Source organism: Babylonia areolata, chromosome 26 (assembly GCF_041734735.1).
Source record: "Babylonia areolata isolate BAREFJ2019XMU chromosome 26, ASM4173473v1, whole genome shotgun sequence".
Lineage (NCBI taxonomy): Eukaryota > Metazoa > Mollusca > Gastropoda > Neogastropoda > Buccinidae > Babylonia > Babylonia areolata.
Window position 1 is genome coordinate 18,109,366 of NC_134901.1, and position 16,835 is coordinate 18,126,200.

At 44.1% G+C, this 16,835-nt stretch overlaps 1 protein-coding gene across 2 annotated transcripts in view; it reads right to left on the reverse strand.

Moving 5' to 3' along the window:
- The window catches only part of LOC143300487 (cytochrome b5-like), a 23,641-nt gene continuing 6,806 nt past the window's right edge, over window positions 1-16,835 (reverse strand). Inside the window, exons 1-4 of one of the 2 annotated variants that reach the window (XM_076614200.1) lie at window positions 12,429-12,767; window positions 8,892-9,112; window positions 5,827-5,955; window positions 1-1,663 (exon numbers count right to left, since the gene is read on the reverse strand). In XM_076614200.1, coding sequence (XP_076470315.1) covers window positions 1,646-1,663; window positions 5,827-5,955; window positions 8,892-9,074 — 330 coding nt within the window. In that variant the 5' untranslated portion in view covers window positions 9,075-9,112; window positions 12,429-12,767 and the 3' untranslated portion in view covers window positions 1-1,645. Of the gene's footprint in view, window positions 1,664-5,826; window positions 5,956-8,891; window positions 9,113-12,428; window positions 12,768-16,835 lie in introns of those variants that run through there. The other variant, XM_076614199.1, reaches the window with a different exon arrangement.

Below are 16,835 nucleotides of genomic sequence, written 5' to 3' on the forward strand. Positions count from 1 at the left end.
TTTTATTTATTTACATACATTTAAACCTGAAAAGATTTTGTTTTCTAGTAAACAGCAGCCCACGCAAAACTACACACACAAACACCCACCGAATTCTGTTTCATATTATAAAAACAATCAGATATTTTCCCCGTAAAACAACAGCAATACTAACAAAACATACAAGACACAAACGTACACAAATGTCACCTCTTTTTGCTCCTTACTCTGTCAGCTCTCTCTCTCTCTTGAGAACTATATACATCCCATAATACACAACCACTCATACCGTAAAACTGGGCATAAAATGTAAAACACATTCATAGATTATGTATAAAGACGGACACTCAAATATATATAGCAATACACACCGAGAAAACTTTTAACTCACTCAGTACAGCCAGTCCTCTCTTCTCCTCTACACAGACCCCTCGGATGTCCAGTGAGTGTCTGAATGACCCAACCTTCTGCTTCCGTCGTCAGAATTGTGGTATTCTTTGTCAACATTCACGTCTTCAGTATAAGAGCCTTCCGCTTGCAATATTTTGATGATGGTAATTGGGGTGAAACGCTGTTAACGTCGTCTCTTTCGCCGTTCGTATGGAAAGAGTTAAGACCTAATGAAAACCACCGTTCAAAAATCAATACAGGTTCAGCTGAAGATCCCCAAGTGGACTACGTGTGAAGCTGCCATCGAGTGACAAATGATTATCATTGCAAGAGAAAAACTGATTAACATTGCAAGAGAAAAACAAACATGAGACATGCATGACAAAGTGAGACTTTCACAGCCTTTTGTTGTAAAGTGGGCAGTACTCGATGTCGAGAATAACACTCCTGAAGATAACAAAAAAAAAGAGAAAAAGATCTCTTTTCAATTTATATGCAAACAGCAAGGAGGAGAAAGGCACTGTACTTTATCTGGCTTAATTAAAAGTTAAAATCTGTCAGAATAATATATAAATAAGCAAACGGCAGAAAAAAAAAAGGAACCATGCTTATGTAAAATTTCTCATGAATAAAACATTTGTATGCTTCTGCAACAAATGAATGCTAGAAGCAAAGTAAATGGAGAGTGTTACTAACTTCAATCTGAAACCTGTAGATGCAACATAATCTTGGGCAAGGCAAACTTGGAAACGCTCCGCTGGTCTCTGGAGTCCACTGAAGTAATTCAGGGAGTTGATGGTTAATCCTGGAAGTGCGTCTTCAACACTTTCCAAAATGGAACAACAACAAAAAAGACACAATTCGCAGGACGTAGAAATGAACCCAGGGATACCTCCTCAGTCAGTCATATCTCTGTATATCATGCCTCAGTCTATCAGTCCAGACGCAGTTGAAAGAAGAGAGCAGAGGAAATGTTCCAGTGCAATTCCCTGTATTCATTAAGGGAGGAGGCATGGTGAACATGGAACTTTCTTCCTCTTCAGTCACCACAGGCAAAAGTTTTAAAAAAAAAAAAAAGAAGAAGAAAAAAAGTCAAACGACGCGTGTTGAACCTGGACTTACTTTATCAAGGGAAGTATGAAGCGGAACTGCCAGTCCAGTCCACTGTGGAGCACGTCTCCCTGAGACTGGCAGCAATGTCACTGTCGTCAACAAGACACACAATGGAGATGTCTTCCTCCTCCCATCTGCAGAATCTACAGGCTTGAAGCAGCCTTCACCCCTCTTGTGGTTCCTGAAACACGGCAACATGTACATGGATATAATAAACAGGACGCACAAGGCACCTGCGTTATTTATTCAAGGCGAAAAAAGAGGAAAATGTGAAATTATGTTTTTTGTTTTTAATTAATAACATGAACCAATCGTGGAATCTTTTACCGGGGGGGGGGGGGGGAGTCATGAACTACATGACCTCGGATATTGTTTTCTTTCATTTCAGTTTCTTTTCTTTCATTCTTGACCTGTTTATTTCTTTTCTATTAAAAAACAACAAACAAAAGCAACCCTTTCTTCGCCGAACCCACATCTCCCTCTCAAGATCGATTTGTCTCTCGTCTTTTCTTTCTCCTCCTCATCGTCATTCATCTCGTCTTCTTTGATTTGTTTCTCTACCCCCCCCCCTCCCCCCGCCTCTCTCTCTTCTTTCTCGTTTCCACCATCCTTCTTCGTAGTCTTCTTCCTTTTCTTTGTACAGAGACAAGGTGTAGTTTCAGTGAACGCAATTTTACAGTGAATGCAAGTCTTGAGCACAGTTCATGAAGATAATTATAATTCTTTTTTTTGGTTGTATCGCTCAGGTGTCTCCGTGGCAAAGTTAGTTGAGCGCCGAGCTGGCAATCTGAAAGGTGTTGGTTCGAATCCTGGACGCCCCCAAATGTGAAAGATAGTTGAACGTTTATAATGCTCTTGTGTACATGCACATTGGAAAAATTGGTGAACAAAGGGAGAAAAATAGGCATCAGACAGAAACAGAGGACCGAGACAAGGACAGGATAGAAAAAGACACAGAGGAAAGGGAAGGGGACTGGGGAGACACTGTGGGAAAGGGGGAACAGACACCGAGACCACGGAGACAGAGGAGGGATATGGAAAATGGAAACCAGTCAGTCAGTCGAACATGGACTGAGTCGTACATGGACTCAGGCACGGGACAGGGACAAAGAAAACGTTAGGAGAGAGACATGTGTCGGTCGGAAGTGACGTGGAGACACGGAGAACACTGAAACAGTGGCACAGAGACAGGGAGGACACTGAGACAGTGACAGAGAGAGACAGGGAGGACAGTGAGGACAGTGGCAGACAGCACCAGGGAGGACAGGGAGGACAGTGGCAGACAGAGACAGGGAGGACACTAAGACAGTGGCGGAGAGAGACAGACAGCGACACTGACGACAGTGGCAGTCAGAGACAGGGAGGCAGAGAGGACAGTGGCTGACAGAGACAGGGAGGTCACTGACATGGTGGCTGACAGAGACAGGGAGGACACTGAGACAGGAAGGACACTGATACAGTGGCAGACAGAGACAGGCCAAAACGATGAAATAAGGGGGACACGGAGGGGGACAGAGATAGCGAACGCGGAGAGACACAGACTGTGAATAGTGCTTCTTCTCCTTCGTTCGTGGGCTGCGACTCCCACGTTCAGTCATATGTACACGGGACAGACACACAGATGGGCCCTCTGAAGACATGGACAAGGAAGAGAAAGCGAGACGGAACCAGACACACGGGAGAGAAGAGCGAATGCGGAATGTAGAAAGAGAACGGGAAACATAAACAGTAGATACTGACAAGGAGCCACAGAAGAGAAGAAAACTGAGATACAGACTAAGGGAGAAAGAGATGGAGACTAATACAGAACAAGAAAGGCAAGGCCTTCAAGACTCCTTTGTGATACACTTTTAAAAAAATCCAAGTTTTTATGTATTGAGTATAATGCATTTACTGTTATATTTATATTTTTTTGTATTCTCTAAACTTGGCACTTTGATCTGATATTCGACCCAACAAAGGATCTGTCATTATTATCATTTTTTGTTCAAACAGGAACTTCTTCTGCAAAGCATGGAAGTTTTATTTATTGCAAACGTTTTGGTGTAGATAGCAGAACAAGGGAAATTACTCTGCTGGGGAACTTAGTTTGCTTTAAACTGATCTTTCTCATCTTAAACATTACATTTTGAAATTATACTCAATACATAAAAAGCTTGGATTTTAAAAAAAAAGTGCATCACAAGTGAGTCTTGAAGGCCTTGCCTCTCTTGTTTCAAAATGTAATGTTTAAGATGAGAAAGATCAGTTTAAAGCAAATTAACTCCACTAGCATTACAGAGTAATTTCCCCTTTTTACTATCTGCACAAAAACGTTTGCAAAATAAATAAAAATTCCATGCTTAGCAAAAGAAGTTTCTGTTTGAACAAAAAATGATAATAATGACTGCTCTAGCTGTTGGGTCAGAATATCAGATCAAAGTGCCAAGTTTAGAGAATACAAAAAATATAAATATAACAGTAAATGCAGTTTGCATATAATTAGGCTTCATTCTTTATTTTTTGTGTGCCAATCCCAGAAGCGCAATATTGTTTTAAACAAGATGACTGGAAAGAACTGGATTTTTCCTATTTTTATGCCAAATTTGGTGTCAACTGACAAAGTAGTTGCAGAGAAAATGTCAATGTTAAAGTTTACCACGGACACACACACACACACACACACACACACACAGACAACCGAACACCGGGTTAAAACATAGACTCACTTTGTTTACACAAGTGAGTCAAAAAAGAAGATAGACAAAAAAAGAAAAAGAAAAAGAAAAAAAAGGGTTCACTAGTTAGTTTAACCATTTCACCGCCAAGCTCATAACAAGGTACAAACATAAATCGAAAATCAGATACAGTAGAAATTAGGATATATAAAATATAAAACATGTCAATATAAAAACTTATGCATACTCATGCACTATACACATACACACACTCTCTCACGCACAGAACAGAAGCCGCACATTACATGTAGATGAGGCTGATGACTACATCTTCAGGTAGATAGTTGTTGATTGCACAATTCTATTCAATCATACTGAATTTTTTCGAGAGACAGGGCATTTGGTTGCTTTAGGGGGGGGAAAAAAGCTATTTGCGAAGCGACTGGTTTTCGTCCTTATACAGATACCTCACAATGCAGCGTGTTCAACAGTTGCAGTTTGATTGCAATCCAATTCCTTTTCAAGGATTTGTAGCTGGATAGAAGGCACTGTGAGAAGGCCGCATGGTGCAAATGCATCCAAACTTTCCAACGGGTGTACAAAGGAGGGATGCAGCAGGGCCTATAACAGTGCTTATCAAAACAGCGTGATGCTCTTTCAGCTTTCTTGTTCACTGAAGTTGGGGAGTACAATGGCTGCCACGCTCGCCTCAAGCGATCATCAGGTCAGCAACAGGAAGGTCCGGTCAATTCTATCTATAAGCCCCACTTCTTCTTCGTTCGTGGGCTGCAACTTCCATGTTCACTCGTATATACACGAGTGGGCTTTCACGTGTATGATCGTTTTTACCCCGCCATGCAGGCGGTCATACTCCGTTTTCGGGATTGTGCATGTTGGGTATGTTCTTGTTTCCATAACCCACCGAACAGCTGACACGGATTAATAGGATCTTTAACGCGCGTATTTGATCTTCTGCGTGCTTTACACACGAAGGGGGTTCAGGCACAAGCAGGTCTGTACATATGTTGACCTGGGAGATCGGAAAAATCTCCACCCTTAACCCACCAGGCGCTGTTACCGAGATTCGATCCCGGGACCCTCAGATTATTAAGAGTCCAACGCTTTAACCTCTCGGCTTTTGCGCTCGTCATAAGCTCCTGTTCAAAATCGATGAATCTTGTGTAATGTTGACTCATTCAAGAGTTTGTTCCGACAGTGATCGAGTCTGCTTATGGCCATACAATGAATCACGGGGGATAACTGCTTTCTGAAGCCTGATTGCTTTACTCTGAGTGTGCATCCGTTTGTCTCCAACTTGTCTCTAGCTCTCTGGTAAAGTATTAGCAGCGAACAGAAGAGTTACCCCTGCCCACTTGTATAATAACCTATCTCAATACGTTGAAGGTTTTAGGGAGTCTTTTCTTCTAGTGGTTGATCAATATGAAAAGCACGCCGACTGCGGCATTTTACACACATGCGCGCACTCGTACACACAAAATTCACATACACACAAGCACACACACACACACACACACACACGCACGCACACACAAACACACACAAACAGACACAAACAAACACACACACACGCACATACACACACACTCACGCAACCCCCCAAGCCCCAACCCCCAACACACACACACATGTATACAAGAAACACAGCGTCAGTCCGGACAACGGTCACCTGAACCAGCTGACCAACGTAGTAGTCATCCAGCATGGTGACGGCGTCCCTGGAGTGACCCTTGTCCAGGAAGGCCGCTGAGGCGTCCCCTCCCGCATACTCCAGGATGATGTCCTCCCCCCCGGGATGCTGGTAATTATCACACACACACACACACACACACACACACACACACACACACACACAGATACACACACACACACACACACACACACACCATGTAGTGGTTGTTACATTGTATTGTATTGTACACACACACACACACACACACACACACACACACACACACACACACACACACACACACTGACTGACTGAAACCATTTATTGTCAGATTAACTGTTTGTTGTACTGACATTTTCGCAACCATTTGAATAAAATATTAACTGAGCAACACAAGGAAATTCTGATTTGAGGAAGGTATGATTTAAAAAAAACAAAAAAACAAAACAAAAAAAAAAAATTTAACAAATCAAGGTACCAAATTTCATTTATATCATTATCTCCAAAAATATTCTAACGCACCCACATACTCACATACGTTTCTCCCCCACCCTCTCTCTACATACATCCATGCATGCACACAAATGCCCATTATAATTCCCCTACCTCATTCCCCTGCCCACTCACTCACACACACACACACACACACACACACACACACACACACACACACACACACATACACACACACACACTCACACTGTCTCTCACTCTTTCTCATCAAATTAAGGTTTCGTAATGTAATCAAGACGACATATTACATGTTGGGTCGAACAGTTCCACCAATTAGAATAATGGGAACTTTGCTCTACAGTTAAATCTGACGCTATCACCCAAAACGAAACACTACTTTGGATTAAATAAAACAGAGGGGAACCTCTGCAACAGAAAGGGGATGAAACAAATTAGAAAAACCGACCAATTGGATGGCTTTTAATTAGGTCAACTGCGGTTTTTGTCAGAGACCAACCATTTTCTTTGCTAGAGTGAAAAACGCTGGACATGACTAATGGAAGATTAAAGGATGTAATCATATCATGAAGGGGTTTGAAATGTAAATGTGTATCTGGACATTCGAGCAAAAAATGTGGGATGTCAAAGGTCTTACTACAAATACACAGTGGTGACGGTTTCAAAAATCTGCATAACCATGCATTAGTTCTTAGCCTGTGTGTCAAGTTTCTTGTGGAAATTGATCCTGGGGGGTTAGTGCCTTTTCTTGCTGGAAGAGAGAGATCCCACCAGAGCTTCTTTTTTGAGTTTTCTAAGAACTGTTTCTGTCTGAAATTCCAGATATATGTTGAGAGAATAGTACAGGCTTCAGAAACAGAAATAGGAATATTGTGATTGATTGAATCTGAATTGTTCGATGCCGCTTCCTTGGCACAAAAATCGGCCATTTCGTTGCCACGAAGATTAGAATGTCCAGGAACCCACAAGAGTGAAATGTCGGAGCCTCGCATAATTAACTGGTGGATTAAATACAGAATTTCGTACATAATATCTGCTCGTTCAGATGAAGATTGATTATTTAAAGCCATCAATGCTGATTTTGAATCAGATAGTATAAGGATTTTTGCAGGCACAAGAGGCATATCACTAAAAAAAGGTGAAAGCCACCAGAATTGCAAACAATTCAGCAGTAAAAATTGAACAACCTTTAGTTAAGTGGAATCTCTTTTTAATGTTAAGCTCGGGGATTACAAAAGCGGCTCCAACTTCAGAGTTACTACTAATTGATCCATCTGTGAAAACACGGAGGTAACACACACACACACACACACACACACACACACACACACACACACACACACACACACACACACACCATGTAGTGGTAGTTGCATTGTATTGTATTGTATTGTATTGTATTGATGTGTGTGGCAGTTTGAGTTGAGTTGAGTTGAGTTGAGTTGTGTTGTGTCCTCTCCTCCGGGATGCTGATAATTCACACACACACACCATGTAGTTGTAGCTGTATTGTATTGCATTGCATTGTATTGCATTGTTTTGCATTATTTTGCATTTTATTGTATTGCATTGCATCATATTATATTCCTCTATCACAACAGATTTCACTCTGTGTGAAATTCCGAGAGCTGCTCTCGGCTCCCCAGGGAGAGCGTGTCAGTCGCGGCTACAGTACGTACAACCTACCCACCATGTGGGCTGTGGGTTGCTGCTAAACATCAGTGCTGGGCATGAGGAGACAGGCTGAGGCATGATGGGCAATGACAAACAGACTCAGGAAAATCGTCTTCAAAAAAACAAAAACAAAAACAAAAAACAGAAAAAAAAACCAACACCACCACATTACAGGTTGGTGCACGTCAGTGTTTGGCTAGCACACAGTCGTAATTTTCAAAAATTCATTCACACACACACACACATACGCACACGCACGCACACACACACACACACACACACACACACACACACACACACACACACACACACACAGAGGTATGGTAGTACTGTCTTTTTTTCCTTTCAAATAAATACAGCTGTAATGTAAACAATTAACACACTGCAAAAGCACTCATTCAACAAATGAACATACAAAATGCACTTTGCACAAATTGTAAATCACACACGCACACAGGTAACATTCTCTCATTTCCAACACAACAGAGAGAGAGAGAGGGGGGGGGGGAGAGAGGTAGAGAGAGAGACAGAGAGAGAGAGAGAGAGAGAGAGAGAGAGAGACAGAGAGAGAGAGAGAGAGAACGAACGAACGAACGAAGTTTTGTTTTTTTTTATTGAGGGAAGTGGAATAAGCATACATGTGCTTTTTTTTTCATCCAGCCCTCACGACAAATAGAAAATGAAAATGAATCAAAACATCCACAAAGTGACAAAGAGATGTAAAGTAAGGACATGACATTCACATACACATTTCAACATGCGCATGCACATAATCCTGATACAATCATCATATTATGAGAAAAAAAATCAATCCCCACCCCCCTCCAAAAAAGAGAGAGAGAGAGGAGACAGACAGGACAGACAGGACGGAGAGAGGGACAAGCAGCAACAACAACAAAAATCTTCCAACAACTAACCTCCTCCAGGAATCTGGTGACGTCATACACCTTCTCCTCCACGATGATCCAGCAGTCGGTGACGTCATGGTGCTTCATGACGTCACGACGACTGTAGGTTCGGGGAGGCGTGTTCTTCACAGCGGCGGTGGCGGTGGTCCTCTCTACCACCTTCACTGGGCTCCTCTGGATGAGTGTGGTCATGACGGGAGGCCGCACGGTCTTGGCGGTCAGTGGGACTGCTGCACGTGCACAACGAGTTTGGTTGTCATGTTGTGTGCAGGTTGAACACACACACACACACACACACACACACACACACACACCATCATCATCATCATCTTTATCATCACACACACACACACACCATCATCATCATCATAACACACACACACACACCACCACCACCACCACCACCATCATCATCATCATCATCATCATCAACACACACACACAAACACAGAGAGAGAGAGAGAGAGAGAGAGAGAGAGAGAGAGAGAGAGAGAGAGAGAACACACACACACACACACACACACACACATATATATATATATATATATACATACACACACACACACACACACACACACGGGCACACGCTGAAGAACACACGACGATGACCATTATTTTCTTTGCTCATTTTCTCCCTTTTGTTTTGCCAGTTAATCTAGTCGAGTTTCAAGACAATAACTTAATAAAATCGTGTCGAGTCAAGTCGCACACGATTTTTCGGCCACTCCGCCTGCCTGCATAACACCCCCTTGACAACACCGACACCCTGACAGGGACAGACTAAAAAAGGGCAGAGGTAGGGGGAAGGGAGGAGAGTCCAGTTGTATTGAGCCTAATCGGGTCAAGGGCACTGGTCTAAAAATAGGCTCCATTTTCAGATCAGTGGTTTCAAGGGCCACAAGTAGGCCAAGCGGTGGAACGGTGGGTATTGTATTGTATTGTATTGTATTGTATTGTATTGTATTGTATTGTATTTCTCTTTTTGTCACAACAGAATTCTCTGTGTGAAATTCGGGCTGCTCTCCCCAGGGAGAGCGCGTCGCTACACTGCAGCGTCACCTTTTTTTTCCTGTATTTTTTTCCTGCGTGCAGTTTTACTTGTTTTTTCCTATCGAAGTGGATTTTTCTACAGAATTTTGCCAGGAAAAAACCCTTTTGTTGCCGTGGGTTCTTTTACGTACGCTGAGTGCATGCTGCACACGGGACCTCGGTTTATCGTCTCATCCGAATGACTCGCGTCCAGACCATCACCCAAGGTCTAGTGGAGGGGGAGAAAATATCGGCGGCTGAGCCGTTATTCGAACCAGCGCGCTCAGATTCTCTCGCTTCCTAAGCGGACGCGTTGCCTCAAGGCTATCACTCCACTTGCGGGCTTGCGGGTAACGCGCGCGCCCGACTTGGAAGCAGAAGTGACTCAGCATCCACCATGCACAGTCTTCTCTGGCAAGTGGCCTCTTGGCGGCCTACCATTGACAGCTAGTTCCCTTGATCCCTTCCTCGGCAGGGCACTGCATGAGTGGCTGTGTATGGAATGGGGAACTTGGTAGTGCCCAAGCCTCGAAGGAAAAACTCAATGGGTGAAACAGCCGAGTGGTTAAAGCGTTGGACTTTCAATCCGACGGTCCCGGGCTCGAATCTCGGCGACGGAGCCTGATGGGTAAAGGGCGGAGAATTTTCCGATCTCCCAGGTCAACATAATTATGTCCAGACCTGCTTGTGCCTGAGCTCCCTTCGTATGAAGATCAAATACGAACGTTAAAGATCCTTTAATCCATATCAGTGTTTGGTGGGTTATGGCAAGAAGAATATACCCAGCATGCACACCCCCGAAAACGGAGTATGGCTGCCTACATGGTGGGGTAAAAACGGTCATACACGTAAAAGCCCACTCGCGTACATGTACACGAGTGAACGTGACAGTTGCAGCCCACGAACGAAATGGGGAAGGAGGAGGAGGAGGAGGAGGAGGAAAACTTAAAAACAAGAGAGGCAAGGCCTTCAAGACTCACTTGTGATACACTTTAAAAAAAAATCCAAGCTTTTTATGTATTGAGTATAATTTCAAAATATAATGTTTAAGATGAGAAAGATCAGTTTAAAGCAAATTAAGTCCCGTAGCATTAATTACAGAGTAATTTCCCTTTTTTTTAGTATCTGCACCAAAACGTTTGCAAAATAAATAAAACTTTCATGCTTAGCAAAAGAAGTTCCTGTTTGAACAAAAAAATGATAATAATGACTGCTCTTGTTGTTGGGTCAGAATATCAGATCAAAGTGCCAAGTTTAGAGAATACAAAAAAATATAAATATAACAGTAAATGCAGTTTGCATATAATTAGGCTTCATTTTGTGTGTGTGTGTGTGCCCATCCCAGAGGTGCAATATTGTTTTAAACAAGACGACTGGAAAGAACTGAATTTTTCTTATTTTTATGCCTAATTTGGTGTCAACTGACAAAGTATTTGCAGAGAAAATGTCAATGTTAAAGTTTACCACGGACACGGAGACACACAGACACACACACACACACACACACAGACACCCGAACACCGGGTTAAAACATAGACTCACTTTGTTTACACAAGTGAGTCAAAAATGAACTGTAAAACAGGAGACGAAGAAAGCTGGGAAAGAAAGAAATAAATCAAGAAGAAATAGAAAGCAGCAAAGAAGAAGAAGAAGAAGGGGGAGGAGGAGGAGGAGGAGAGGGACAAGGACAAGAAGAAGTAGGGTACATTAATGTCCTCTTTTTTTTTCCCCTTCACAATGGCGGTTATCTTCCAAGCCCCCCCCACCCACCCACACCCCAATCCCGACTGACCTCCCCTCCCCCCACCCCTGTCTTTTCTTTGACAGGTCCCCCCCCCCCCCATCCCCCTGCCCCCTCCACCCACTAGCCCCACTTTCAAACAGCAAGTCATGCGGTTAAAACTGTGCGGCCGTCCCGTTTCCACCATACATAGGTCACCTGGTTACGAAAAGATTAAATCTCTCTCTCTCTCTCTCTCTCTCTCTCTCTCTCATTCTTCTTCTTCTTCTTATTATTATTATCATATGCAACCCACAGTTCCCAAACAAGCGTTGTAAACAGGCTGACGTGACGGTCGCCCACAAGGAAATGGACGACAAACGTGAGCGCTATTGGGAAGTAGGGGTGGGGCGCCCGTCTTCTGTGTGTGTGTGTGTGTGTGTGTGTGTGTGTGTGTGTGTGTGTGTGTGTGTGTGTGTGTGTGTGTGTGTGTGCCACTCTTACTCAAGTGCTCTCTCTCTCTCTCTCTCTCTCTCACACGTGTGTATGTGAACGTGTGTGTGTGTCAGTGTGTGCACGTGGCACACACACTAAGGATCCATCTAAACTGACAAAGAGAGGGAGAGGGAAAGTCAGGCAGACAGACGGACAAAGGGAGCCAGAGGAACAGATGAAACATGCGCCCCGTGGAAAGAGAGAGAGAGAGAGAGAGAGAGAGAAGAAGAAGAAGAAGAAGAAGAAGAAGAAAAAGCCTGCAATAATAATAATAAACAACTACGTAGACACACACAACTTACTTTTTCACCTAAAAACCAGGGCCAGTGAATGTATCGAAGGCACAGATCTCTTCGGACAACCAACTTTTAACTTGGCTTGAGGGCCCAGTAGTTCACAATACGAAGTATGTTCTTGTGAACAACAGCTTCTCTCCCTCAGCTCAGAACAGCTCACAAACTCAAACACAAAACGACCCGGGACCACCAAAGCTGATGTAACCTTTCCCCCAAACGAAACGCTATCACCACGAACTCCCCCGAACCTTTCGGAAATCCAACCATAGGCACGCTCACCTGGCATGTCCTGATGGTCAGCACAAAATCCTCACCAGCCAATCAAAGTCACAGAAAGGAGGGACACACCCGCTCACCCAGTTTGCACGGATCGACGACAGAAAGGTGAAGGCCAAACGAATGTGGGACAAATTTCGGCATGTTCTGTAACACACAGTCACGCGTTTCTTATTTAATTCACGAACATGCCTGCGTGCTGATGGCGAGATAAGAGGGCTGGCGAGGGAGGGAAGTAGATTTCCATCTTTACCTCGCGGCAATGTTGCTCTGAATACAGTGTCCTTGTGGGTCTGGGTTCGAACCCCGCTTTCGCCCTTTTCCCCCCAAGTTGGACTGGAAAATTGAACTGAGCGGCAGTCTGTATAGTCATTCGGAAGAGACGATAAACCGAGGTCCCGTGAGCAGGACCCATGGCAACAAAAGGGTTGTCCTCTGCCGGCAGAATTATGTTAAAGAAATCCACTCTGACTGGTACACACACACACACACATCGAGAGAGAGAGAAGAAAAAAGAAAAACAAGCTGAAGGCTTGACAAGCGCGTTGGGGTATATGCGGATTGTCTTCAGCAGATATGTTGTGGCGTACGTGTATGGATTTGCCCGGTCCGAACGCTGTGACGCCTCCTTTTGAGAAACAGAAACTGACAACTAACTCACGAGTAGCTTCAACTCGCGCGAGAACCTTTCATAGCCACTGTTGCTGCGAGGTGAAAAAAAAAGAAGAAAAAGAAACGTTCCTCCTTTGTGCGTCTCGAGAGAACCTTCCCTCGGAAAGGCACCTCATATCAGGGAAGGGGAGAGGAGGTAGAGAAGTGGGCGTAGTTCGAGTCCTTGCATAACGTCCCGTTTCTTTACGCTTTCGGGCCCCACGCCTCAACCAACACCACACCTTTCACGGAGAAAGACCACAGCCCCCGCACAACTTGACCTTTGCAGGATTACAGGATCTTTAACGTGCGTATCTGATCTTCTGCTTGCTTGCGTATACACACGAATGGGGGGGATTCAAGAACAAGCAGGTTTGCACATAATGTTGACCTGGAAGATCGTAAAAATATCCACCCTTTACCCACCATGCAGGCGCCGTTACCGAGATTCAAACCCGGGACCCTCAAGTTGAAAGTCCAACGGACGGGCGCAATAGCCGAGTGGTTAAAGCGTTGGACTGTCAATCTGAGGGTCCCGGGTTCGAATCACGGTGACGGCGCCTGGTGGGTAAAGGGTGGAGATTTTTACGATCTCCCAGGCCAACATATGTGCAGACGTGCTAGTGCCTGAACCCCCTTCGTGTGTATATGCAAGCAGAAGATCAAATAGGCACGTTAAAGATCCTGTAATCCATGTCAGCGTTCGGTGGGTTATGGAAACAAGAACATACTCAGCATGCACACCCCCGAAAATGGAGTATGGCTGCCTACATGGCGGGGTAAAAACGGTCATACACGTAAAAGCCCACTCGTGTGCATACGAGTGAACGCAGAAGAAGAAGAAGAAGAAGAAAGTCCAACGCTTATTGCGCCAGACGTCCAGTTTAAAGTCTGGCCTTCTGCATGTTTCTTTCGCTCCAGCCTGATCTCCACAAAGAAAAGTGTAAGCGTCCGGTGCGTGCGGGTGGCCGAATGGTTAAGGCGCTGGGTTTTCGCCGCGAGTTTCCCCGAGTTCGATCCCATCCCTTGTTTCGGTGTACATGATGACATGTTATTTCTCCGATTTCCCAGGTGAACACAATGTGTACAGACCAGTGCTAGTGCCTGAACCCCCTTCGTGTGTAGGCGCGTATTGAAGAATACGCACGTTAAAGATCCTGTAATCTGTGTCAGCATACTGTATGTGGGTTTTGGAAACAAAACAAAACAAAACAAAAAAAACAAACAAAAAACCCCCACCTCACCCAGCATGCACATCCCCGATAATGGATTATGGCTGTCTAACACGAAAACGGTCATAATTACAAGTAAAAGCCCACTCATACATGTATACAAGTCAGACGCAATTAAGTTCACGACTCACAAAGAAAGCATTACACTATCTCACTGGCCCAGATAGGCTATGTACTCTTCACTTGAAGAAGCAAGCAGTGTACCCAAGTAAGAAACCATTACAACGAACGACCGTCCTGAAATTGGTTCGACCTTTATATTAAAAAAAAAAAAAAAAAAATAAAAAAAAAAAGAAGAAAAAGCACGGTCTCAGCCTTTCCCAAACCAACGGTCACGCAGATAATGTGTTGCTGTCGTCATTAATTTATAAAACACAGCTGTCTGGGGTTTGTTCCAATGTACCTTTTATTTATTTATGTGTGTGCTAGCTGAATTGGTAGCGTAAGTTGCAATGTACCTTGTGTGTGGAGCGAGTTACCACTCTTTACTATTTGTTAATCAGTTGATCTCCTGGCCTCATTGTTTATTACTACACAGCTGTACATTGTTTTACCTCTCTCCATACGAACGGCGAAAGAGACATAAACAGCGTTTCATCCCAATTACCATCATCAAAATATTGCGAGCAGAAGGCTCTTATACTGAAGAGGTGAATGTTGACAAAGAATACCACAGTTCTGACGACGGAAGCTAAAGGTTGGGTCATTCAGACACCCACAGGACATCCGAGGGGTCTGTGTAGAGGAGAAGAGAGGACTGGCCGTACTGAGTGAGTTATGTGGCTTCAGAATCAGACTGTGTTGGTGGACAGAGATGGAGGAGAGGGTTGGGGTGGTGTGTTGTTGGGGTGGAGGGGGTGGGAGGTTATAAAGAGAAAGAGAGGGTGGGGTTAGAGAGAGAGAGAGAGAGAGAGAGAGAGAGATTACAGGACCAACACCTCGACCACACAGCGCATCACGGAAAAGACCACAGCCACGAACAGACTTAACCTTAGGGACAGGTCGCCAATAGTTCGTTAACTCTTTCCATACGAACGGCGAAAGAGACGACGTTAACAGCGTTTCACCCCAATTACCATCATCAAAATATTGCAAGCGGAAGGCTCTTATACTGAAGATGTGAATGTTGACAAAGAATACCACAGTTCTGACGAAGGAAGCTAAAGGTTGGGTCATTGAGACACCCACTGGACATCCGAGGGGTCTGTGTAGAGGAGAAGAGAGGACTGGCCGTACTGAGTGAGTTAAACTCACGACTACACAGAGAGAGGGAAGGAGAGAGAGAGAGGGGGTGGAGTGGGCAGCGGGGGGGCGGGGCGGTGTGATAGGAATTTTGAACTCAAGAACTTACATGTCAGGTCACTGACCTGTATACTGACATACATTTGAGTACACGATTTGCGCGCGCGCGCGCGCACACACACACACACACACGCACACACAGTCTTCCTAATTTTTTTTTTATCAGAAAGATAACAGAACGGCCACTGGCAGTGATCGAGCTCTCTTGGAAAAAGTCAATGAAATTGAAACGAGAAAATCCCAAGACTGAGACAACGCAGCGCTGGCTGTCTCCAAGCCTGGAAAAATCAACATTGCCAACATCTCAGGTGGTTTTTTGTTTGTTTGTTTGTTTTTAACATAAGGATAACAATCAGGTTTTTGACATTTCGAATAATTATGATTATACAAGTAAGAAGAGAGAGTGAGAGAGGGAAGGAGGGAGGGAAGAATTAAGAGATTAGGGCAGCGAGAGAGAGAGAGAGACAGAGAGAGAGATTCAAGATTCAAGATTCAAAAACTTTATTACTCAAGGATAAAGATTTCAGGCATCGCCCAGTCTTCCAATCTGTCCTTGTGACAACAATAACAATAACAACATTAACGAAAACGACAACAAAAATAATAATTTTGTTAACACTGCTACATCTACTGCTACTACAACGAAGAATGATCACCATCAGAGAGAGAGAGGGAGAGAGGGAGAGAGAGAGAGACAGAGAGACAGGGAGAGACAGAGAGAGAGAGAGAGAGAGAGAGAGACAGAGAGACAGAGAGAGACAGAGAGAGACAGAGAGACAGAGAGAGACAGAGAGACAGAGAGACAGAGAGAGACAGAGAGAGAGAGACAGAGAGAGACAGAGAGAGAGAGAGACAGAGAGAGAGAGAGAGACAGAGAGAGAGAGAGAGACAGAGACAGAGACAGAGACAGAGAGAGACAGAGAGAGTCGGAGAAGGTTTATCAACAAAAACG